The 25,223-nt window shown below is 37.3% G+C and overlaps 1 protein-coding gene across 26 annotated transcripts in view; it reads right to left on the bottom strand.

Annotated features, from left to right (window-relative positions):
• The window catches only part of ZRANB3 (zinc finger RANBP2-type containing 3), a 270,266-nt gene that overhangs the window by 38,238 nt on the left and 206,805 nt on the right, over positions 1-25,223 (bottom strand). For all 26 annotated transcript variants that reach the window (XM_081579194.1, XM_081579188.1, XM_081579182.1 and 23 more), the window contains 4 exons: positions 18,736-18,855; positions 16,225-16,344; positions 13,352-13,531; positions 12,690-12,842 (listed from right to left, as the gene is read on the bottom strand). In XM_081579194.1, coding sequence (XP_081435320.1) covers positions 12,690-12,842; positions 13,352-13,531; positions 16,225-16,344; positions 18,736-18,855 — 573 coding nt within the window. The remainder of the gene's footprint in view (positions 1-12,689; positions 12,843-13,351; positions 13,532-16,224; positions 16,345-18,735; positions 18,856-25,223) is intronic.

Below are 25,223 nucleotides of genomic sequence, written 5' to 3'. Positions count from 1 at the left end.
TGTTACTTAATAGCAAGATTGAGCTAAGAAGTCTTTTGTCTTTTATAACTACATTCTTGCATTCAGAAGAGACAGTATAGGAACAAATTACTGACAAATGCCTTAACTCATCATGACTGTCCTTATGAAGAAATAACTAAATTAAGTGACCTTTTTAATGTATGATAAAAAAAAAGAAACTTAAAAGTACATGATTCTAAACAGGAAAAGTAATCTAAGCTTATAGTAATTTTTATCACAAGGCTTAGGGGAAAATATAGTTAAGTCAACATGATCGTGTAATAAGAAGTATAGGAAACAGAAGAACATATTCCTCTCCTCAGTTATAAAGCTTACACTCAGTTATTATGTCCCTGCCTTTTGTTCAATGTTGTTTTTGAAAAGAAAAAGAAAAAAATATTGCTTTTGGTGAGAAGCGCTGGGAACAAAACCTGCAAAATGCTTAAGGTGGCGAAATGCGTGTGTTTATTTGAAAGGTTCAGGGACCTAAGATATTTGCTCCGTTTCGCACCATGGTAAACAACTACTCTTTAGAGACAAATCCCCTGCCATGATGACAGGATTAAAAGTTAGTTATTAGAACTGAAGGAAAGGAAAAGCAAATCTGGTAAAACTCATAAAAAAAAAAAACCAATAAAGCACTTCAAAGCTTGGTGCCATTCCAGTGCGGCACACGTCACCACCAAAAGCCCTGGTGTCGGGTTTAATAGACTTTGATCAAAGGGCAGCTCTGGGAGAAAGCAGCACTGCCTCATGTCTGTCCTCTCCTGCTCCCCAAAGAATTAACAAAACCATAGTTTACAAACGGGTGACCATGATATCTTGCTGGTCTCCAGAACAGTGGACGATTGATGATTGGAACTGGAACTAAACAGCCAGTTCACTAACACTTATAAACAAGCCAGGCGATATAGAGTGAGAAAAGTAGAGTTTCAATCATCTGACTGAAAAAATGAATTTAAATTCTCCTAAGAAAGAAATGACTTTTTCAAATTTCACACAACGTCCATTCCCATGCACTAATTAAACTTTTGGCAGTGAGCCGCACCTAGGCACAGCAAGTTTTCTCTGCGGGCACAGAAGAAACAGAGCAAACAAAATGCCTCACAGACATCAGCAGAGCTGTTTAGAGGTGCCTCAAACTCCAGAGGGGCTGAGTGGGTCTTCACTCTGTCCGCAGAGCTGCTCACTTTCCACCATCACAGTCTCTCGGCTCTTCCCTGTTTACCAAATTAACATGAAATCCTCTGTTATGGGGCTTCCCAGGTGGCACAGTGGTAAAGAATCTGCCTGCCAATTGCAGGAGACCTGGGAAGACACGAGTTTGAGATCCCCTGGAGGAGGAAACGGCAAGCCACTCCAGTATTCCTGCCTGGAGAATCCCATGGACAGAGGAGCCTGGCGGGCTACAGTCCTGTGGAGTCATAAAAAGTCAGACTCGACTAAGCACGCACACAGACACCTCTGCTATGGATTCTTCAGTTTTAGACTAAACTGGACCACTTCCTATGGCTTCCATTTGTCCTGCCCTTACCTACTTCTCTCTAGTTATGGAATCTCCTTTAAATGCCTGCTTCAATTCCTTCTACTTCTCCCGCACCTGCTGCACTGTGATGATACTACCTGTGAAATGTCTGCAGTTTTTCTTTCTCCGTTACCACTATCACTGTTAGGAGCTCAGGGTGGAGTTCAGTACCCCAGACTCCAGCTGGGAGTCCCTGAGAAAGGGGACTTCCATTTGGTAATAGCCTTGTGAATACAAAGGAACTGGCTTTATTAATAGACCTGTAAGTGCCTGAAAGCACCCCAGTAAAATTTGGTAAAGAGGTGTATTAAAGAAACCAGCCAAAACCCAAGGCCATAATGGGACTTCCTATTTCTCACCCCAAAGTGAGCAGCAGAGAAGATAACAGGGCTCGCTTCCGGTGGAGACACGGCACAAGAGAAGCATTCCTCTGGGAAGCACGAGCCCTGAACTGTGCCCCAAGTTCTCAGGCTGAAAAAAATCCAGATTAACAACTCATCCTCCAGGGGTCGGGGGAGAAAGCCCTCAGGAGTGGAGACAGAAAATCCCTTTACCACAGACTCAAACTGGATGGGAGGGAGGCAGAAATAATCTATTTCCCAATTACCATTGCCTCTGAGAACCTCTGTCTCATCTCCCTCCTGTTCATTTCCCACACTGCCATGAGGAGTATCTTTAGAAAACAAATCTGATGATGCTATTCATCTGCTTAAAAGGCTCTGATGACACTACACTACTTCTAGGAGAAAGTCCAACTTCCTGGCAGGGCAGGCGTGGGCTCCTCTCCATCTGATCAGTGCCAAAGTTTCAGGCTTCCTCTACTTCGACTCATTTCTCATACGCTCACATTTGCATGGAATTCCCATTGTCAGGATGTCTGTTCCTATCACTAGGCTTTGGCGCATGCTTTCAGTGTTTCTCTGCCTGAACCAGGACCCATTTCTTTATTATTATTTTTTTAAGTGAAGGGAACACACTCTATAAACAAGGCGTGGGCCATCTTGGAAGGCAAGGGAGGCACCAGGGTATGGGACTGTCAGTTTTTATAGGGCTGGGTAATTTTATAAGCTAATGAGTGGGAGGAGTCTTCCAGCTATTTTGGGGAAGGCCTGGGGATTTCCAGGGATTGGGGCATACCACTTTTTGATGTTTACTGTCGGCCTTGGAACTATCATGGTGCCTGTGGGTGTGTGGGTCCCATTTCTTTTGATCTCATCCTTCATAATCCAGCTCAGATGTTTCCCACAGGTAGTTATTTATTCTATCCTGTGTTCCCAGAGCCTGTTTTCACATTTATTACACTGCATTAAAATGATTCACTTACAGTCATCTCTCCCAGCTAAAGAGTAAGCTCCAAAAGAAAGTTAGCTGTTTTCTTTATCTTTGCACTTAGGATATAGTCTTTTTTTAAACCAACAGATGTAGTGAGATGTAATCTATTTATATACTATTACTAATTAACTCTTATAAAGTATCCAATTCAGTGCCTTTTAGTATAATTATGTAACTATCACCACTTTTTACTTGTAAAATACTTCCATCACTCTCAAAAAGAAACCCCAAACCAAGTAAGCAGTCTCTTTCTGTCCCTCTCTCTCTTAAGACCCTGGTAACCACTAATCTATTTTGTATCTCTATGGACTTGCCTATTCTGGCCACAAAATATAAATGGGACCAAATAATATATGGTCTTTTGTGTTTGTCTTCTTTCACTTAGTATAACATTTTCAGGGTTCAGCTATGTTATAGCATGCATCAGAACTCCACTCCTTTTTATGGCTGAATAAGATTCCATTGTATGGATGGATATATACACATATGTATAGGGCTTCCCCAGCAGCTAAGACAATAAAGAATCTTCCTGCAATGCAAGAGACCTGGGTTCGATCCCTGGGTTGGGAAGATCCCTGGAGAAGGAAATAGCTACCAACTCCAGCATTCTTGCCCGAAGAATTCCATGAATAGAGGTGCCTGGAGAACTACAGTTCATGGGATCACAAAGAGTTGGACAGGACTGAGCAACTAACACACACACACACACACACCATATTTTGTTTATCTGTTCATCAACTGATAGACATTTGGACTATTCTCAACTTCTGGCTATAATGAGTCATGCTGCTATGACATTTACATACAAGATTTTATGTGGATATATGTTTTCAATTCCCTTAGAAGTAGAATTGCTGGGTCATACATTAAATTTGTGTTTTCACACTTTAAGAAACTGTCAGGCTGTTTTTCAAAATGGCTACACCATTTTCCATTCCTAATAGTTCTATCTGTGCCAATACACGTCTCTCTTAATTTTAGTCATTCTAGTGGGTGTGAAGTGGTATTCATGGTTTTTGATTTGAATTTCATATAATCATTTTTTTAATTAATTTTTATTGGGGTATGGTTGATTTGTATATATTTATAGTATTAAGTTTTGCTGTACAGCAAAGTTAAACAGTTATACATAACAATCTTAATAAATGTTTATATAATGAATAATCTTTGAATGCCCTGTGGTAGGAGAGACGGTGGGGCCTGGGACCCTTTGCTGCAGCGCTTGCAGCTGGGCAAATGGCTCCTTGAGCAACAAAATACAAAGAAACTACAAGGGACTAAAAATAACTGTGTGTACTGTGCAGTTGGGGCAAATTATGGACCAAAGGATACAAAAACACCAAACAACACAACTGCTACTTCTGAAGAGCCAGGAGCAAAAACTGGGTGTTGGGAGCAAAAGCAGGGTATTGTGCATGCCCCCTGTACTCAATACTACCAAACGGGCGAGCAAACTACCTAAGCCACCCCTCCAGCCAAACCTCTGGACACACCCCTATTCTCACTCCAAGGAAGGAACCAGCTTGCTCCTCCTGAATAGGACAGCTAGCAAGGGAACCTGTTGTATATTCTTGCTCCCTTGTACTGCAGTAGGGGCCCCAATAAAGCTTTGCCTGACCTTTTTCTCTGGTCTCTGATCAATTTCTGTTAATTAAGGAGGCAAAAAACCCTGGTCCATAACAGTAGTACACATCCTATAAACACTGGCTAACAGAACTGAATTTCAGTTTTCTTTTCGTTCCACAAATAATTGGGGATCCACAATGGGCTAATGCATCTAGTATAATTTGGCAAGGTTATGAAGGTAGACTTTGCAGCTGAAAGCCCTGAGTTCAAATCCAAACTCTGCTACTTACCGGCTACATGAACCTAGGCAGGTGATCTTTAATCTTTCTGAGCTTTATTGGGGCAGGGTAATATTATCTGCCTCTGGTACAGCCCTCAATGTTAAACAAAGTCATGAGTTTTTAAGGGCTTGGAATACTCAGTACAGTACATGTTAATTATTATCACTGAGTGAAATGAAGTTACAAAGGCAAACAAGAAAAATACCTAATAATAGCACTATGTGATGTAAGCTGTGACAGAGATATTTATATGTTTCCACAGTAATGAGGCTACCCTCTTGTCCTTATTATTAGGCTATTATGCAAACTAATTACATCATGTTTACTATCATAGTGGCTTGAATTCTAAAATACATATTAAATAAATATTCTAATTTAAGATGTGTTACCTTCAAGAAAGTAGTGCTTTAGCATACTGAGAAACAAGAGATTTTTGGATAAGAATGATTTATACTTCATGAATATAGAGCTCCTGTGATCAATTTTCTTTTTCGCTGTCACCATTTTTTTCCAACTAGACAGTATGTGGGAAACAAAGTAATTTTTTATATGTATGACATGATTTCTTATTTGCAGTTCTTAGGTCAACAAACCAAATATTTTGCTGCAATGTTGGCATTTAACAAAAAATGTAGAGTTTGTTTTGAATTTGGAGTGCATATTTTTAAATTTCAGTGTGCTAAAGAGCTCTCTTTTTCAGTTCCATAGAATTTTTTCTCAGCAGACTGGTAAGCATTCTATATATTTTTAATGTAAATATGGGTGTTTTAATGCAAATGTAAATTTGCCTTGGGTGAAGGACATTCTAGATGGCCTTGAGGACAGCAGACCAGGGGACTTGATGACTATGACAGAGAAAAGGCAGGGCGTGAGCCAGGTCAATGATGCAAGTTCTATGGCAAGGAAAGAAAGATTAGACAATCAGGGAGAGGCTAGTGAGGAGAAAGAATTAGGAGACGTTGAGCTAAAAGCCTACAAAATGAAAACAATGGCTGAGGGAAAGCAGAGACTATAGTGTGACTGAACTTGGAAACTGTCTGGAGATCTATTCCACAATGGAAAGAGAACTGCTGTCTGAAATAATGAAATGGAAGCAGCTCTGGCTCAGTGGGGCTTCCCAAGTGGCTCAGATAGTAAAGAATTCGCCTGCAATGCAGGAGACCTGGGTTTGATCCCTGGGTCAGGAAGATCCCCTGGAGGAGGAAATGTGAACCCACTCTAGTATTCTTGCCTGGAGAAACCCATAGACAGAGGAGACTGGAGGGGCTACAGTCCATGGGGTCACAAAAGAGTCGGACATGACTGAGCATGCACATGCGGGCTTAGTGAGATTTGGAGAAGAGAAACCAAGCCCAAAGAAGATTATCCTAAGCAGGAGCTGGATTTGTTACCCATATGAAGTTAGAGTCCTTTCTTCTGCTTATCTGTGAATCTCTCATGCACCAAGTTTCTCTTCGGATACTTTATTTTGTATACATATATAATGAATGAAAGGTACCTCAGGAGCCATCTAGTGATTTAGGGACTTAAATAGCTGGATAAATGATGCTGCTGGCTCTTATCCATTAAGAGCCAAAAGAGGATGGGAAAAGAAGAGGTGAAGGGAAGGGCCCAATTTCCCAGAGCTGTTGCTAAAGCAAGGGATACCCATGAGATGATGGCAGGAGAAAATGAAAATTATAGAGGCAGGCTTCCTATATGATTACTCCACTCATTCTATTTTATCCAGAAACAGCCTTTAATTGCTTGGAAATGACAATATAGACTACTATAGCCCATACCTTTCTCGCCTTCCATCTGGAGATGCCCTACTTTATCACTCCTTGGAAGCCAATGTAGGAAAATTGAAACACTGCAAAACCAAGAGAACTGAGAAGTCATGCATGTAGAAGAAGGTGTAGAAGAAAGGAAGAAGCTTGTGAAAGTGGATCCTATCTGAGACAGTGACCTTGGTGATGGCCTCTAGAAGGAACTGGTTACTGAAGGGACAGCCAGCTGGGCTGTGCAAAGTCGTCCTTCTTCGTGGTGGTAAAATTACTTCTTTTCATTTGAGTTGGACTTCAATTTGAGCTTCATTTGGGTTAATAAATAATCTTTTAAAAATGTAAATATTTCTAGGATGGGTAAAGAACTGTGACTCATACATTTATATGGATTAATTTTATGCAGAGTGTTATTTAAATACTTAATAACAGCTACAGCGGAGGTATTAACCAGAGTCCTTGAGGCCAAGGCTGTGAAGGATCACGGGGAGGTCCAGGTGGGTGAGGGAGTACAATGAAGGGACTGAAGACATGGCTATTTACTGTTATCAAATACTTAACATTTAACAGCCAGTACACTTATACCCATATACACTGGTATAGTGCTAGCCCTGGTTCCATACATTTTTAATAAGCTGAGTTCTGTGACAAAGTATTCTGATTAAGAGAGGAGCCAGACAAAGATAATGCCAATCTCATTCTGAATGAACACCAGGGGAGAAACAAGACAAGGAAGAACAGAACTAATATAAAAATTCTGTCCAGGAAAATATTCTTTCATTTTCCTCCTCTTCTTCCCAATCACAGATCTCCCTGTACCCAGGACCCATAATCATACTAATATTAGCTCTACATCAATCCACAGAGAACCAATCTGCCAAAAGCCCATATGCTAAAGACTAAGCCAAGGTGGCTTAGACAGTAAAGAATCTGACTGCAATTCAGGAGTCCCGGTTCAATTCCTCGGTCAGGAAAATCCCCTGGAGAAGGGAATGTCTACCCACTCCAGTATTCTTACCTAGAGAATTCCATGGACAGAGGAGCCTGGCGGGTTACAGTCCATGGGGTCGCAAAGAGTCGGACACAAATGAACAACTAACACTTTCACATGCTAAATGTCAGTCTATCTGAAATCCAATTCACTGGAGACCAATCTGTCAAATGTACCACATTCACTGGGTTTCTAAAAATCATTTTTAGAGTCCACAATGTTTTGAACGTGATGAACTGTAAGAGTTAAGAAGACTGTGGCGAACCAGGGACCCAGGGAGCTGGGGCTCCTGACTCTTCCTGTCTCGGTTCATCCTCTCTCTGCCCTGCAGGTTCCCTCTCTGCTCCTCGAAGCATCTCAGTCTCCCTTACTCTAAAGCTGACAGCCTGGGCAAGTCTCACACTAACACACACAATCTATTCCTCTAGCCTTGGGAGGTCCTTCTTCTTTGCCCCAACTCTAACCTCCAGATGCAACAGTCACACACTGGGACAGAGATAAAATGAACATTCCTTAAAATGCTGACACTACAGAAATATTCATAAGCTATTAAAAACCATCCAATTAGAACTGTTATCAACATTTCAGTTAAACAAGTTTTTGATGACAGTGGGCAAAGTTAATTTGGCAAAGTTTAATCGCTATAATTGGAAGTATCCTAAAAATGCTAAATGTAGGCAACTTTTTTTAAAAAGGCTTTAAAAAAGGATCCGAAAGACATCAGTATAAATAGAAAAATTCCCATAGGAAATGCTGAAATTTTGGCAGCACTCAGAAGAACATGTTGGTTAAATTTCCTTAGGATCTCTCAACAAATTGAACATTTCTTAAGATGCATGAAGCTGGAGGGTATAAAGACAAAGGGATAACCAGCTACCTCACCTAAGGTCCTTTAAAACACACTTCACACCTTGGCCAACAAACAAGGAAACAAATACAAAGCAAAACAAAGCAAATCGAATAAAATGGTCTCTTCACATTATAAGATTCCCATCTATACAAAACCATCTGTGTAAAAGGCATGCATTGAGAAATCTGTGTGAGTTAACACTAATCTTTTGAAAGATAAACACCTAATTCAAGAAAAGCAAGATTTGCTAAGAGTTATAGGTGATTTTTGTTTTAACTTTGTACACAGATACATAATTTTCTTTGGAGACACCTAAAAACAATAAACAGATATATATATATGTGGGAACATGTGTTTCAAGTTCTTAATATTTATCTTAGGAAGGAACTCAGACATAGTTCAACAGGAAATTTTAGAGGAAAAAAAACAGCTACAAATCATGGTTTTAGTTATATATTTTTAAAATATCTAGCATATCTATTGATTTTTACAGACCAAAATACAACATAATAAACACTACTAAAATAAAAGTAGTTTTTAAAATAAGAGAAAAATATCTTGGAAATAATTCTTTTTTTCTTAAAACAAATGTGACAGAATGGCATTCTGGTATCCTAGAAAAGAAAAATGTACTAGCCCTCCAAATAGCATACAAAAAAATGTAATAGGGTTCCACATAAAAAACATTACGTGTTTTATGGAACTAAACTTGAGATTAAATTTTTAATTTTGCATTATGAGAAAATGTGTACAGACTTCAGTTTCATTCCTATAATAGTGGATCAATTCTTTCAAAAATTACAATTAAACTCCCCATTAACTCTCATACCACTTTGAACCAGAAGAGCTAGGAAAAAGACAGTCTGAATGACTATATGTTCCTCTAATATCTTATCTCTTATTCAGTTTCTGTATGGCCTCCAAATAGCATTTGTTATTGTACAGACAATATAACAAATATCCATATACCCATCATTCAAAATTTACAGATACTAACATTGTAATATTTACTTCTGATACTTTTTTTAAAATAAAATACTTCTTATAAAGCTGCTGCCACACTTTTAGTCTTCCTTAGACTCATTCTTCTCTTTCAGAGGCAATAAATTTAATACGAATTCTTCCAATCTATGTTTACATATTTTATTTTTATATATATGTATTCACAAATACATAATATTATTTGTGTGTTTGTGTGTGCTGTGCATTAAAAAAATAACATCATGTTTTCAAAATATGCTCATGTTCATACATATGAACCTAAGTCATTCATGTTAACTTCTAAGTAGGATCTTGTGACAATTGATGTAGCCATTGTCCTACTGACGGACATTTTGGTTGTTTCCAATTTTTTGCATTCCAAAAAGGATCACTGAGTACACATTTTTGTACATGTATCCTTATATATATGCAGAAGAATGTATTCCTTGCAATGAAACTATTTTGGTTATAGGAATGAGGTATTAACTCATACCAGTCAGAACCGCCATCATTAAAAAAGTCTGCAAATAATAAACCCTAAATCCCACTCCTAGGCATGTATCCAGGAAAAAAGAAAACTCTAACTAGAAAAGATACATGTACTCCAGTGTATCTGCAGCACTATTTACAATAGCCAAGACATGGAAGCAACACAAATGCCCATCAACAGATGATTGGTTTAAGATGTGTCATACATAAACACATACACACAATGGAATACCTTGTGTACTCAGGAATCTTCACAGCTTCTATTGGACATATTCTCTTTTTAAGAATGAAGGAAAATTCTCCCATTTTTGGGCCATTCTTTTATGTCAATTCTACAAAATTGCATGCAACTTTACAAATATTTTTAAAAGATACAGTTTATAAATATTTAATATCCTGCTAATTTGATTTTGAATTGTAAATGTCAACTGTTCTGTTTTGGGGGGTTTTATGTTTTATTATGCTTTGTTAAAATGGAAAAATTATACATTTTAAGAATGTTTTTATGAGTAAATTTAACGTACTGTAAAAAAAATTTTTTTAATGAAAAAAAGAATGAAATAATGTCATTGGCAGCAACATGAATGAACCTAGAGATGATCATACTAAGTGAAGTAAGTCAGAGAAAGACAAATATCAAATGATATCACTTATAGGTGGTGTATATATATATAAATAATAAATGGAAACTAAGGCACACAGAAGCTAACTGACTTCCCAAGATCCCCAATTAGTGCTCGAGAAAGGATTTGAACCAGGCAGACCAGCACCAGGGTCTTTGCTGTTATTATTCTGCTCTACTAATTCTTTACATTGCCTCTTGACAGGGTCTGTGTGATACACGTCCGGAACACTTGACAAAATATAGTTGATTTGGAAAAAGAAAGTTGTTGGTTTTTTTTGTCTCTTTGTTTGCTTTTGTTTTGCCCATTAGCTGAGTATTTACCAAGTATTAGAACTAGGCTAAGCTCTCTCTCATACAATATCTGTCACTTAATGCCGACAACTTATGAAGTAAGTAATATTCTAATCTGTGTATGTGGATCTAAGGCCCATAGCAGTTCCATAGCATGCTTAAGGTCTAACAAAGGAGTCTGCATGTCCAGCACATATGTTTGGGCAAATGCACCAGGAAATGGATCCTGGTAAAAAATAAAAATTGTTGGGTCCCATAAAAATGCTTGAGCTGCAGTGCAACATCACTAATTATTATAGAATATAAGTCAAAACCACAATGAGGTATCATCTCACAACCAGTCAGAATGGCCATCATCAAAAAGTCTACACATAATAAATGCTGGAAAGGGTGTGGAGAAAACAGAACCCTTGTGCACTGTTATTGGAAATGTAAATTGGTGCAGTCACTAAGGAAAAATCAGTATGGTGATTCCTCAAAAAACTAAAAATGGAGTTACCATATGATCCCACTTCAAATCCCCAAATCCCACTTCAGGGCATGTATCTGGAGAAAACTCTAATTCTAAAAGATCCATGCACACCATGCAGCACTATTTACAATAGCCAAGACATGGAAGCAACCAAATGTTCATAGACAGAGGAATGGATAAAGAAGCTGTGGTACAGATAGATATATGGATAGATAAACATAGCAATACACCTCAGCCATAAAAAAGAATGAAATTATGCCATTTGCAGCAATGTGGATGAACCTGGAGATTATCAAATGAAGTCAGAGAAAGACAAGTATCACATGCAATCACTTATAAGGACTCTAAAATATGATACAACTGAACTTACTTACAAAGCAGAAATAGACACACACACAGAAAACAACCTTATGGTTACCAAAGGGGAAAGGGGGTGGGGAGGAATAAACTAGGAGTACGGGATAATTTTCACAGACATAAACTACTCTACATAAAATAGATAACCAAAAAGTCCTACTGTATATCACAGGGAATTATTCAATATCTTATAGTAACCTATAATGGGAAATAATCTGAAAAAAACACAAAACTGAATCACTTTGCAGTACATCTGAGACGAACTCAAATATTGTAAACCAACTATTCTTCAATTAAAAACTCCAAACAACAACAAAAACCCAATAAGATAAAATAAAGGTGCTTCCTCCAGCCAGATTTAAAAAAAAAAGGCCAAGATTATAACACACTAAAGAATAACAGAATCCCAAGTTCATAGTGATACTTTTTTAAAAGGAGGAAATGAGAAGTTTTTCTTTACAGAAAAATGCCAGCTAATGAAGAAGCAATGATGGAATTCAAAAAATCACGATTTCAAAACTGCTTCAGGCAGAGATCAATGAATACTAAAACTGCAGCGTGAAAGGTTTTGGGAACAGTAATAGTCATGTGATCTCAAAGTACCACACCATAGATTACATGCTAATTATAAAGAGAAAAGGGTACCTTTATAAATTTGTCTTATTTTGGAGAGCTAGTTTCTCTTCATGTTTTGTCTATTCAGGCCAGTCTCCTCTTATGCTCACATTGTTTGCCTATTTTTTCTACTAGCTTGTTTGTTTTACTAACTGAATTGTATAAAGTTATATACTTTGAACACTGTAATGCAAAATACCTTAACTGAGTATGAGACTTATGTCACTTTTTGTGGCAAATTTAATATATCTTTCCCTACCCTCAGGGTCTCAGAGATAGTCTCCCATATTTTCTCCTGAAGGCAAGAATTCTACTTGGCTTGTTTTCCTAAGGAGCTGAACAGTGAGCACTGATCTATTACTGTTGAAAAATACAAACCACTCTTGCAGCTTCCTTATATCAAACTCATCCTTTAGTTCTCAGAGCTTTTCCACTTTTACATGGAGACTCCTTTCAATAGCATGAACAATTGAAAACTGCTATTTAAAACAATATATGATAAAGTCATAGTTTCATGTTATTAAAAAAAATAGAAAAGAATATAATCTTACATGAGTGAACAACATTTCATCCCTCAGCTCTTCAGACCTTTCATTTGGAGTCCAAGCTTCAGCAAACTGCAGGAAATCCCATTTTTCTTTATCACCCTCCTCGGCCTGAAGTTTTTCCTTCCTCCCATTCAGTGTGCTTCCTGTAATCTGAGCCTGTAAGATAGAAAAGCATATAGATTTTACGACAGGTTGCCTCACAGGTGACATTTACTAAGCAGTAACCTCGTTTTGCATTTAAGTCACAAGCAATCCAATAAAGCAAACCTTATTTTTTCAACATATCATGGGCTTTAGCGATCAAGAATCACTCAAGGTTCAAGAATCCTTTTGAGAAAGTGTATGTTCTCAGCTTACAAAAAGGACTTGGGGTTTGAAAATGTTTTGTTTCCTTACTAGCTCATCCTCCTCTGGCCTGTAAAATGGTAGAGAAGGACTTGGAAGACAATAGGAACACATGTAAATTCATGTCTCTCTCTTATTACCAAGGACAGCAGGTAAAGTATTACCAACTGAAGCCTTTTCTGGACTTGGTCTCTCAACATCAATATCTTAGTGTACATATATATGCTTTGCCTGAAAACACCAAAACTCAGCCTCTTAACTCATACAAGCTATGGATAATAATGAGTAAGTTGGTAACCTGGTTTAAATTCAAACTTTACCTTACGATTCAACATTCCCCACATAAGGGTGTCTAGAGTCCCATTTGCAATAAGGTAGTGAATATTCACAGAACTGCACTGTCCAATCCGGTGAGCACGGTCTTCTGCTTGTTTTATATGTCCAGGGTCCCAGTACAACTCAGCAAACACAACATGAGTTGCAGCAGTAAATGTCAAACCCTAAGCAAAATAAAGTGAAGAAAAAAGTGAAAAGTAAAGGTGTTAGACACTCAGTTGTGTCCGACTCTTTGAGATCCCCTGGACTGTAGCCTGCCAGGCTCCTCTGTCCATAGAGTTCTCCAGGCAAGAATACCACAGTGGTAGCCATTCCCTTCTCCAGAGGATCTTCCCGACCCAGGGATCAAACCTGGTCTCCTGCAGTGCAGTCAGATTCTTTAATGTCTGAGTCACCAGGGAAGCTCAAAGTGAAGAAACTGAGATGCAAATAAACTGAGAATTTAACATAGAGCCATGTATAATAAAGTCTTTCTGAGTATGTTCACTGGACAAGAGAACACTGAAGGACTTAAAAACAAATCAGTCTCTCATTTTAAGTCAAATTAAGAAAATTTAATTCAGGTAAATGAAGACTGCTTACTGCAAATTAGTCAGGTGAACTACAAAGAACATGTGTAAAAGGTATTTCAGTATTTCAAAAGTCAGTTTGACGGATGTATACATAAACAAAATCACTTTATCCTCTGATGTATACTGGGTTCACATTACTTTTGGAAAATCTAATAAAATCATTATAAATGAGAATATAATTCTAACACATGGTATCCATAGCAACTAGGCAGAGAGCAATGACATCCTCTATTCATTTAATTCATTCTGTTTTATAAAGAAAGAAAACCATGTCTAAGGTCAAAGCCTTTTCTATCTATGGAATTTCTCATGTTGCATCCCAAAGACTCTGATGTTTACTGATTTGTATCTTGATGTATACAATACAGTTGCATTTTTGTGCAACTGTATTTTATATCAGTTTGAAACAGTATGACATTAAAAGTATTAACTAGGTCTTGTTTTATAACTAATATATGAAATAATGCAAGTCTCTTCAAACTGTGTTAAAAAATGCATGACTTTAAAGTGGGTAGGTCGAGCGAAATGTGGACTATGCTTATGTTATTGCCACACAGTAGTGGGTGGTATTACGTGGTCAATATAAACACCTACTGTACTGTGGTAGTGTCATCTAATCCATGGCTGTTGTTCACATGCCCTGGAACTTCTGTGAGTGACTTTCATGACTGCTGTGCTGCTTTGATGTTATTTTAACTTAAAATATTTTAATATCACATAACAACATCATATTAGCATTTATTAAACAGTGGCACTCATTCTCAAGCTGAAGATCAACCACTTTGGAACAGAAGTAATAAAAACATGAACAGAGTCAAATAAACACCATGTTAAACTGTGCTGCTATTTAGAATTTGAAATGCTGCAAAATATCAGAGATAATGCAAAAAAATTAAGTAGCATTTAAAGTAACAAGTATCATAAAAGTGTAAAAAGTATCATATGACCATACAAGAAAAAAGGGAAAATATGTTGGCAAGATCAAATCACTCAAAGATGCTATTAATACTAAACTACAATGGAAGATTCAGAAACATCCAGGACAAAGCCCTTTCTACTTTCCTTCATTCTGATGAAGATTTTATTAATAGTATTCAAGAGTATTAAGTTTTGAATTATACAAGGCCTTCAGGAATACAGCCTTGAATAGAATGTGAGTGCCTTGTACAATCTTAATTTCAGAAAGTCTTTTATCAGGTCACTCCCAGACTTTCCTGCCCAGATTCTTCCTACTTATCTTCTCCCAAGCTATTGGTACTCTATTTCTACTTTTAAACTCTATTTGATAATATTTTCTATGGCTGAAATAGTCTAACAGATATAAAACTAACTTCTTCATCTTCATGGATTCTCTCTATATAGACAATTTTATATACATCAATTAGCTCACTAAAAGGAGAACTTTGGCCCTGGTCCAGATTCCAGAATCCACAGAAGTTGCCAGATTTGCCATATACCAGGTTGGATATTTAACAACAATATGCTCAATTATTTTTCCCTCTGTTAAATATCCTGGCTTAGATATTTACATCAAAATATTCTAGAATGCTAGTAGGAAAAATGTTCAGAAGGGTCCCCTTTTACAGTGGGTAGTACAGACCAATATCTATTCTTTTCTTACTCCTTTGTAACATAACACCTGATGACCAATAAAGGCTACTGTTTCCAGTTTTATTTGAAGACAGTTGTGGCCCTGGGAATAACTGCAGGCCAGTGAGATGTAGCATGCCTTTCTCCATTCAGCTGCCTGGATCACAGATATGAGCTCTAGTAGAACTCTTAGATAAGAGATACCTGCTAGGAGTGGTAACCAGCCTTGGACTGCCTGTATCCAAGAGTAAAATTTTGTGTATTTAAGTCATCGTTAATTTGGATTTTCATTTACTTGTAGCCAAACCTAATTCTAAGGAACAAACCAAGGGCATTCCACAAAAAATTCAGAAATACAGTAGAGTTCTTTTTTTCTCAGGCCACCTTGCCTCATAGACTCTGATGAAAACAACCAAGAAAGATAAGTGTTGTAAGAAAAGGATGACAAAATGCTATACAAAAGATCATGGAAAAGCATTATAATGAAATTAACTTGACTCTTTCAGGAAATTCTTTACTTGAAAATTTAGGAAGCTTATAATCAGAGGTGTTGAGGTCTCCTTCTGTTACACTTTCTAGCACTCTCCAAGGTGGAATGAGTATTTATTACACCAGATAGGAAGTTATAGTTAAGGTTAATGGCTTTTTTATTATCTCAACATTTCATTATCAAATTCAGACATGAAACTTCTTACCTGACCAGCAGCCTGAATGCTGAGGATAGCCACACGAGTCTCAGGATCCTTTTGAAACTGATTAACCAGATGTATTCTTTCTGAAGATGGAACACTTCCATCTATCCTGATGTAACGAATCTACCATCAACAACAAGGGAAATGGCAAAATTAGGACAAGCTCCTATGTACCCATCTTATTATATACATGTTACAGCTTATTTTTATTTTCATACAATAAAACAGAAACTGGTGAAAATGATAGGTTAGTAAATGTTGTATAAGAAGACTCTTAACCAGATTTCTTAATACCTGCTTATAAAAATTTCCTATTTTTAAATATTTTAAGATACTTGAGAGTGGTATCTATGTCTAATTCATCTTCATACCATCAATGCCAAGTGTGATGTCACAGATATAACAGGAGTTCCATAATCGTAACTGGATTATTGTCTTCAGTAATGTTCTAGGTAAAATGATATGCAAACTTTAAAAGATGGATCAGACTAATTTTAAAGTTACAGGACCACTAATTCCAAAGTGAAAATAAAGTCAGACATGTGAGAAAAAGTGGATTCAGCCCATGTATTTGGGATTCAGGAAGAGTAGTCCTGAAATGTTGCAACATTAACTGGGAAAACATCTTTTTTAAAGTAGCATTTGAGTCATCTTTTCCCCATTATTAAATTTAAAAGAAATATGTGATTCAGTCATCTCCACTGAGGTAGGAACCAAGACACCCAAACACATTTTTAAAAAAGAAGGAAATATTAAGTACTAAATTGAACCGTGCTGTCTCTTAGGAACAATATGAATTTAGAAAATATGAGCAGTCAGTGTACGTCAGAATAGTTTTTAAAAACTTATTACTCAAATTTGTAAAAACAGGCATAAGCCCTGAATTTTAAACTGTCTCACTTTTATATGCAGTTTTATGGAAAATATTGCCTTAAATACTTGAGACACAGTTTTATAAACGAACCAGCAAATTAATGATTTAATAGAATGTCCCTTATCAACTTTCTGTGTCTTATAAACAGATATAAATTGACCAGTGATCCATCAACGGAGACTATAAAATCTTCTGAGGGTCTTTCTAAAGAAAACATACTGTCAGGCAAAGAAGAGTTTAGGAGAAATTAACCTCCAACATCATGACTACCTACATTTTTTACTCTTAGTGGCATTAAACGGAATTCTAAACATACCAGTAAAGTGGGAATGGGAAGAAGAGACACATTGGAATAGATTCCAATGGTTTTAAGGTATAGCGGAATCAGAATTAAAAATCTAATATTGTTCAATCATTTAAAAATTATTTCTAAGGCTAGTTAATTCTTCCTCAGGGGATCTATCACCGATACTATATGATAATTAGAAAGCATCCCTTTAATATATAGCACTTTACTATGTTAAATTATCATAAAGCCTTCTATGAAGGAAAGACTAGCATTATTTCTTTGGTAATGTTAATGACTAATTAGCAAATACTTGAAAAAAGTACACAAAGTTTTAAAAAACATGGCTTTATTCCTCCCTTTAAAAAAAGCTACCTGCACCAGCAAGTGGTTCTGATGTTACATGGATATTAAGCTCTTTTAATTTGTCAGGAACTTCCTCTGGCTGATCCAGAGCATCTCAAGAAGGCCTTAGCATACACAGAGGGGCTTCAGGTTTAAACTTGGAAAGAAAAAATGTTTACTGTTCTGATAGTGCTTTGGGGGAACAAGGTTGACCTAAAGGCAGTGAAGCCAGCAGATTTTGTGGTGCTTACCGGGGTGTATGTTTCAGACTCACCCACACTAAATCTTAATAATAATATTCAATAAAGTAGGCTGCCTAGATGTTTAAAAAGTATGACTGCAGCTGGGTAACAAAACTGTCTAAATTTATTCTTCCTTTCCCCTCAAAATCACCCACATTCTAGGCCACCATGTGGGTAAACAACAATTTTAACTGCCTATACCAATCTCAAATGGTATATCCAATAACAAAAACAGAATTCACACGATAGCCTATCAAGGCAGCATAGTATCCATTTGATTTGATCAGTGGAGTATTATGAGTGGTATAAAAGGGAAATATTAGTAGTATATTATCAACACAATGGAAATATAATATTAGCGTATGTGTGCGTGCTCAGTCGTGACCAACTCTTTGCAACCCCCCGGACTGTAGCCCGCCAGGCTCCTCTGTCCATGGAACTTTCTAGGCAAGAATACTGGAGTAGGTTGCCATTTCCTACTGGGATCTTTCCAACACAGGGATCAAACCTGTATCTCTTGCGTCTCCCACATTGGCAGGAGGATTCTTTACCACTGCGCCCTCTGTTGATCCCAATATTAGTATAATTTTAAAAATATATACATTTGTATAATTTGCAATAAAATATGTAATAATAATTTATAGAGATACATCCCATAATCTAAAGAAGGCAAAAAAAACCCCACCTCAATTATAAAAACTACAATTGATGTTTAGGATATAAAAACTGCATCCTAAGTAGTGTTTTATAAATAAATGGTAACCTACCTTGTTTTCTATAACAGCTTCTGTGCAAGCTTGGAGCATGCTTAAATGGTGAGCAAAAACCAGAAATTTAAGTGAATCATTCTGAAGCATCATCTTAATATAATCCTTTACAGCACCTGCCTAAATATAAAAAGTTAAACCTCCTTAATGTCATAAAAATGTTTATAAGAAATCATTCCACTTTAATAAAGTAAGAAAAGCCTGAAAATCAGTAAGTTTCCATGAACTTTAACTGTTTTGTCCTCAAGGCAGCCTATAGTAGAAGCCCACACCTAAAGCAACACGTGAAAGAAGAGGAACATGAGAGGGAAAAAACTGAGAAGTAAAATAAGAACAAGATAAGAATTAGACAGAAAAAAAAAAACCCAACAAGATAGGGAAGGAGTCTTAAAGCAAAGTGGGTAGTCAAATAAGCCGTGGCGAGGAAGCAATTGGTGGTTTTGTTCAGAAAGTAATTTTCAAAAAAAAAAAGCTCATATAGAAGGAGTAAGTGGAATAGAGTGAAGGAGAAAATGGAAGGTGAAAAGTCAAATAAATGGCATTTTGTGTGTGTGAGAGAGAAACTGAAATAGAATAAGAAAACTGAGCTGAAGTTTAAGGGTTAAGGAAAATTGTTTTTTCATTTCTTTTTAACTAAGAAACTAAGGTAGATTTACAAAAAGGCTGTTAAAGGTGTAGAAAGACTGAGAAAAATGAGAAATGAGGGGATTGTGCTTGTCTCCAGGATGGAGCAGGTTGCAGAAGAGGCTGGAGTGATGGGATTAAGAGCTCAGTAGGGAGGTGAGAGAAAACAGGGAGGGAGACAAAGAAATCGTGAGGCAGAAGGGAGAAAAATCATGAAAGCTCATACTGAATAGGCTTTTCTTAGCTAGCTAGAGGCCAGGTTACCGGTTAAGCATAAGAAATCAATATGAGATGAATTAAATCGGAGTTAAATTTAAAATGGATAGCATGAATTAAATTTAAAACACGAATACAGTATCTCTTAACCGTTGAAAAAAATTAGACATTTTGGGAAAAGATAGCAGGCTGAAAAAATTTAACCTCCACTCCTCAGTGCTATATTTAAATGATAGAAAAATGTATAGAGAAAAAGAGGTTGGAGAGGGATCAATTGCAACAAAACTTTGCAAGTGAAAAAGCAGACAGACGCCTGGTAACTGATTAGCCAACCTGACAGTTCTTAAGCTGCCAGTATGGAGTGTTGAGAAGTACCCGGTTTAAAATGGCGTGATCAGAAAAGGATCAGGAAATGTCACCTCTGGAAGTGAGGATAGGGATGTGGCTAAAATAGGAGGACTGTTTGAAAAAATTTTAAGTAGCTGAATATATGCCGTGCTGATCCATAGCCTTTCTCTACCCATTCCACATAAGAGGTGACCTCCCAATCCATCCTGGAAGAAAACTATAAATTTGTTTTCTGGAGAGGGCAAAACAGAGGCTATCCAGATAGAGGAATCCTACAATGATGGTAGGTCATCCTGCAAAAATCAAGGGGGTTAGATGTAAGCTACATAACAAATGGTTAGATCTGACCCTCTCTCTCCACTTTTTTTATTCCCTACGGTCCCCGAACAGAGACCTAGGCAAGGGAGAAGAATCGTGTAAAACGATTCTTTTCGGGAAAACCAGACCAGTAAAAAGAAGACTAAAGATACTGACACTGGGGTTCCTCAACAAGACATCCCAATCAGATCACTCAGTTATTATCCTTCAATAAACATGGAAACTCTACATAGCCATGAAGAGTCCTAGTTAGCGTTTAAAGTCTTGTAAATAAAAGCAAGCAAACAAACAAAAAAAACCATCAGACATTTGTGGAAAGCAACCTACATGAATAGATTAACAATGCAGAGAGAGAAAAAAACTAAACTAGAACAAAAGGATACTAAAAAAAAAAAAAGAGTGGGGGGGGTTGGGCAGAATTCTCTTAGAAATTAAAACTATAATAGCAGAAATGAAAAATCTACTGGTTACTAAGCTGAGGAAATCTTCCAGGAAGTAGATGAAAATATAAAATATAATTAGAGAACCAGACCATGAAAACAATATGTGAATAATAAAAGCTCTAGAAAACAACACAGAAAAAAATAATTAAAAAAAAAAAGAATATTGCATAGAACTTAAAACTGGAAGTTTCCAAAATGGAAACTGAAAAATGCCCAATGAAGATCCTTCATAATGGATAAAAATGGACCCACAGCAAGGTCCATAATCATGAAATCTTAGGACATTGGGAACAAAGAACTCTACAAGTTTCTAGAGAGGGGAGGAACAGATTTCACAGAAACAAAAGAGAATAAAAAAATCTGAATGGCATTGGCTATTTCAACATCGATACTGAACGAGAGAAAATGACTTCTAACTAACAATTCATATCCAGCCAAATTAAAAATCAGATATAAAAGTAGAACAAAGGCATTTTCAGATATGCAGAGTTTCAAACAATTTACTGTCAATGTACCCTTTCTTGCGAGGCTACTGGAAAATGTACAGCAAAACAAGGGAATAAAAAAATAAAGAAAATTATATATATATATTTGAAAAAGAAGTAATTCAGCACAAGGGAGAAATAAATAAAAATCCCTGATGAGAGTTCTACAGCAAACCTAAAGAAAAACTGTCCAGACTGCAGCTGATCAAATGCTACAGGAGAAATTCTGTTAAGTGGATAAAAGTGACGCAATGCTAACATTTAAAGATATTGAGAGGAGATTGGACAACTAGGTAAAGTTTGAGGCTGAATTAGTGAAAAATGAGTCATAAAAGAAAAAAACATATCATAGTATATTGTACTGTTCATTTGTAAATATTATAAACATGGTTCTAATAACATACAAGTTGAATATTGATCAAGCCAAAATTAGTATAAATTTATATAAAATTAGTAAAACTGTAACTTTCTCCCTATCTCTTCATCCACTTCTATCTTTTGATCCATCAATCTATCAATTTGTCTATCTCCCTATCTATCACTGTTTGAAGAATGGGAACAGGCGAAAGGTCTGGGTGTGAGGGTAGGGCTGGAGACGGAAAGAGCTAAAATTTTATCTTCCATATAGAGAAACCATTTGATGACACCTAAAATTACAAAGCAAGCAGTAATACAAACCAAGAAGCAAGATAAACCCATTGCTGAGGGATCTGAAGTAAATCCCTCAGAATCAGCTATAAGAAAAGAACATGGTTGCCTCCAGGGTATAAATTTAGGGGACTGTTTTTTTTTTTTTTTTGAAATTTTTATTTCTCCTCATTAAATTATGATCATATGTAGCTTTGATAATAATTAAAAATTTTTAAAATAGGAAACACTTTAAATTGAAAAATACCAATTTAAAATTCATGCATACGACTATCAAGTCACAAGACTGATTCTCTCCAAGCTACATTTTGTACGTCTAAGTTTTCTAAAGACTAAAAATTCATACAATGAGATTGGAGGCTGTTAAGAACTTTAGCCTTGGATTTCAGTGCCTCAGAGAGTGGAAATGAAGCCCTCTCAAAATAAGGAGCTATAAATTCCAGATATGTTGCCATGGTAACTGAACCACTTTAATAAACTGCATGTTTGCCTAAAGAGCTATATTTACTGTGATAAGCCTTTCAAAAAGTACATGTCAAATTGGAGTATTTTTAAGGTACATTCATTTACCAACCACTGCAGACTTACAGACTAAATAATCACTGCACCCCTAGTCTCAGATGCATTTTCCACTTCTTCACAAGCAAGCTATTTCTACCCGAGTCTCCTCCACTACCATCACCCCCTCCTCAGTACAACCAGAAACTTCTGGTGCCAAAGCTCAAGCCCCTTTCCGTCTTTTCCTCCCAATCACAGGTTCAGAAAGGCTTATGGTTACTATTAATATTATAAATTCAATTAAGAAAGTTCAGTGGGCTAAACAGTCTCTTGGGACTAACCTGTTAGCTATCGTTGTGATGTTGCTTCTGAGGAGAAAATGTGTTTGCAGAACCAAAAATTCTACACAGCAAAGGGACTTTGGGATTCTCTTAGGTTCTTAGGTTGGGAACTGCACAGGTTTGCATTTTAAAATGAACCATACATGCATTTTCCCTGTTCTAGTTCTAGTCTGATTAAAAGTCACTGCATTGTCATATTTTAAGTTATCTGAATAGAAGTTTGCTTTTGAAGTATTTTAAGTGCGTATTATAGAGGAACGGCAGGTCCTGTTAACGATCAGTGTTTTGGTCACACTGGTTCAGGTTTTATAGAAGCTGTAGTGCTCACAATTTCATTTCATTTTATTAAAATTGGTCTGTTAGTAATGTGTCTGTGAGCCAAAGTTCTAATTTAAATAATTAATGAAGACTATACACTATGTCTCATTTAAGGAAATGCAGAAATAATGAGAATATGTTATACAATTTATTTCTTAAATTTTTTTTCAGTGAATAGGTATACATCATACTTTTTGAAGTAAAAGTAAAGAAAAACCTACATTGCATTAAAGACCTGAGGAAAGTTACTTTAAGTTGTCAGTCTTTAATCAAATAATAAGAAGGGAAAAGAGCAAAAAAACACCAAACTTGAGCTATGACAAAGACTTTCTCCTTGACCAAACTTCCGTTACGTTCCTCTTAGCCCTCTTCTCAACTAGGCCTCAGTTTTGGCCTTCCAAGTCTCGCCCTTTCCAGGTCCAATTTTAGCAAGAATCCTGCTAAGTCAATTTATCAAGAATGCCCCCACTCTTGATATCTGATCAAGTTCCTAACCCTCACTATTTACAGCTAATTTCCTGGCCTTCTTTTTGCAAGAATCCTGTTTTGACCTTGGTTTTGATCTGATAAATGCACACATCCCTGCTGCAAGAAAGTCTAGAATTACCAGTTATCCAAGTAGAAGAGTGAGTGACCAAAGGAACCATAACTGATTTAATGAGCAATCCATAGTTTCACTGTACCAGCCTATGCACTTAGACATGCATAGTTTAATCTTTGAGACAAACATTGCTGCTGGCAGGAGCAACCAGTTTAGCAAAATCTCCCTGCCCTTGATGTCTCCTCTTAGTAATTTTCTGACCAGCGACCCCTTTGTCCTGCTTGTTGGCTATAAATCCCCAGCTCTCTCTACTGTGTTCAGAGCCGAGTGATCTCTCTCCTCAGTTGCAATAGAGTTGACTCCTATTGCAAACTCTACTGAGATAGAGTCAACTCCTTGAATAAAGTCTTCCTTACTGTTGTAACTATCAGAATAGCTATCAGAATAGCTTTTTCTTTAGCACCTATTACTTGTAGCTAAGGGAGCATGAGCTAAAAGAAGCTTCTCCTTAAGTTTTGAAGTCCTCAACCCTAGACTAAATGGCAGATCTGTTACATATCTGGTGTGCATGTGTGTGCTCATGTCCAACTTTTTGTGACCTGATGGACTGTATGTAGCCTGCCGGGTTTCTCTGTCCATGGAATTTTCCAGGCAAAAATACTGGAGTGGGTTGCCATTGCCTGCTCTGGGGGGGTCTTCCTGACCCAGGGATCAAACCCATGTCTCTTGCATCTCCTGCACTGGCAGGCAGATTCTTGACCACTGCACCACCAGGCACATGCTTTAAGGACAACTCTTCAACCTATTATTAGTCAAGAAGAGGTGAACTGTGATTGGTCTAAGCAAGTCTAGTGCTTTCACTCCCCAGTGATTCTGACTTACAGGGAAAATGGGAAGTCTGCTGGAAGCTTCAAAAACAAACAAACAAAAATGCTCACTGACAAACGGACGTTATGGAAAACTTCCTTGCTTTGGATGCTAAAACCTGCACTTGACACCAGGGCTTCCCTGCTAGCTCAGCTGGTAAAGAAGCCGCCTGCAATGTGGGAGGCCCCGGTTAGATTCTAGGGTCGGAAGTTCCCCTGGAGAAGGGATAGACTACCCACTCCAGCATTCTTGGGCTTCCCTGGTGGCTCAGATGGTTAAAGAGTCTGAATGAAATGCAGGAGACCTGGGCTCAATCCCTGGGTTAGGAAGCTCCCCTGGAGGAGAGCAAGGCAACCCACTCCAGTATTCTTGCCTGGAGAATCCCCATGGATAGAGGAGCCTGGCAGGCTACAGTCCATGGGGTCGCAAAGAGTCAGATATGACTGAGGGACTAAACACAGCACAGCATACTGCAGCAATTACCCTGGGGCTACTATGGAAGCTGTTGAGGAAAGTGGTGAACTAGGGCAGCCAGAGTAGAAAGAAGAATCCAGATGCTTTAAAAAAAAACAAAAACAACCCTTTATTGAGATATAATTCACACACCATAAGACTCACCCATTTAAAGCATACAATTCAACAGTTTTTAGAACATTTCGAATTGTGCATCCTTCACAATTTCAGAATGTTTTCATTTCCCTAAAATCTTTCATCTCTTAGCAATCACCACCTCCACTGCAGGCCCCTGTATCAACCTAGCTCTAGGCAAACACTAATCTACTTTTTGTCTGTATGGACTGGACTATTTTGACATTTCATACAAATGGAATCACACAATATG

This window comes from Giraffa tippelskirchi, chromosome 3 (assembly GCF_054371585.1).
Source record: "Giraffa tippelskirchi isolate mGirTip1 chromosome 3, T2T-mGirTip1v1.2.pri, whole genome shotgun sequence".
NCBI classification, from domain to species: Eukaryota; Metazoa; Chordata; class Mammalia; order Artiodactyla; family Giraffidae; genus Giraffa; species Giraffa tippelskirchi.
Note: the sequence above shows the minus strand (reverse complement) of the source record. Positions and strands in the feature narration are given on the sequence as shown.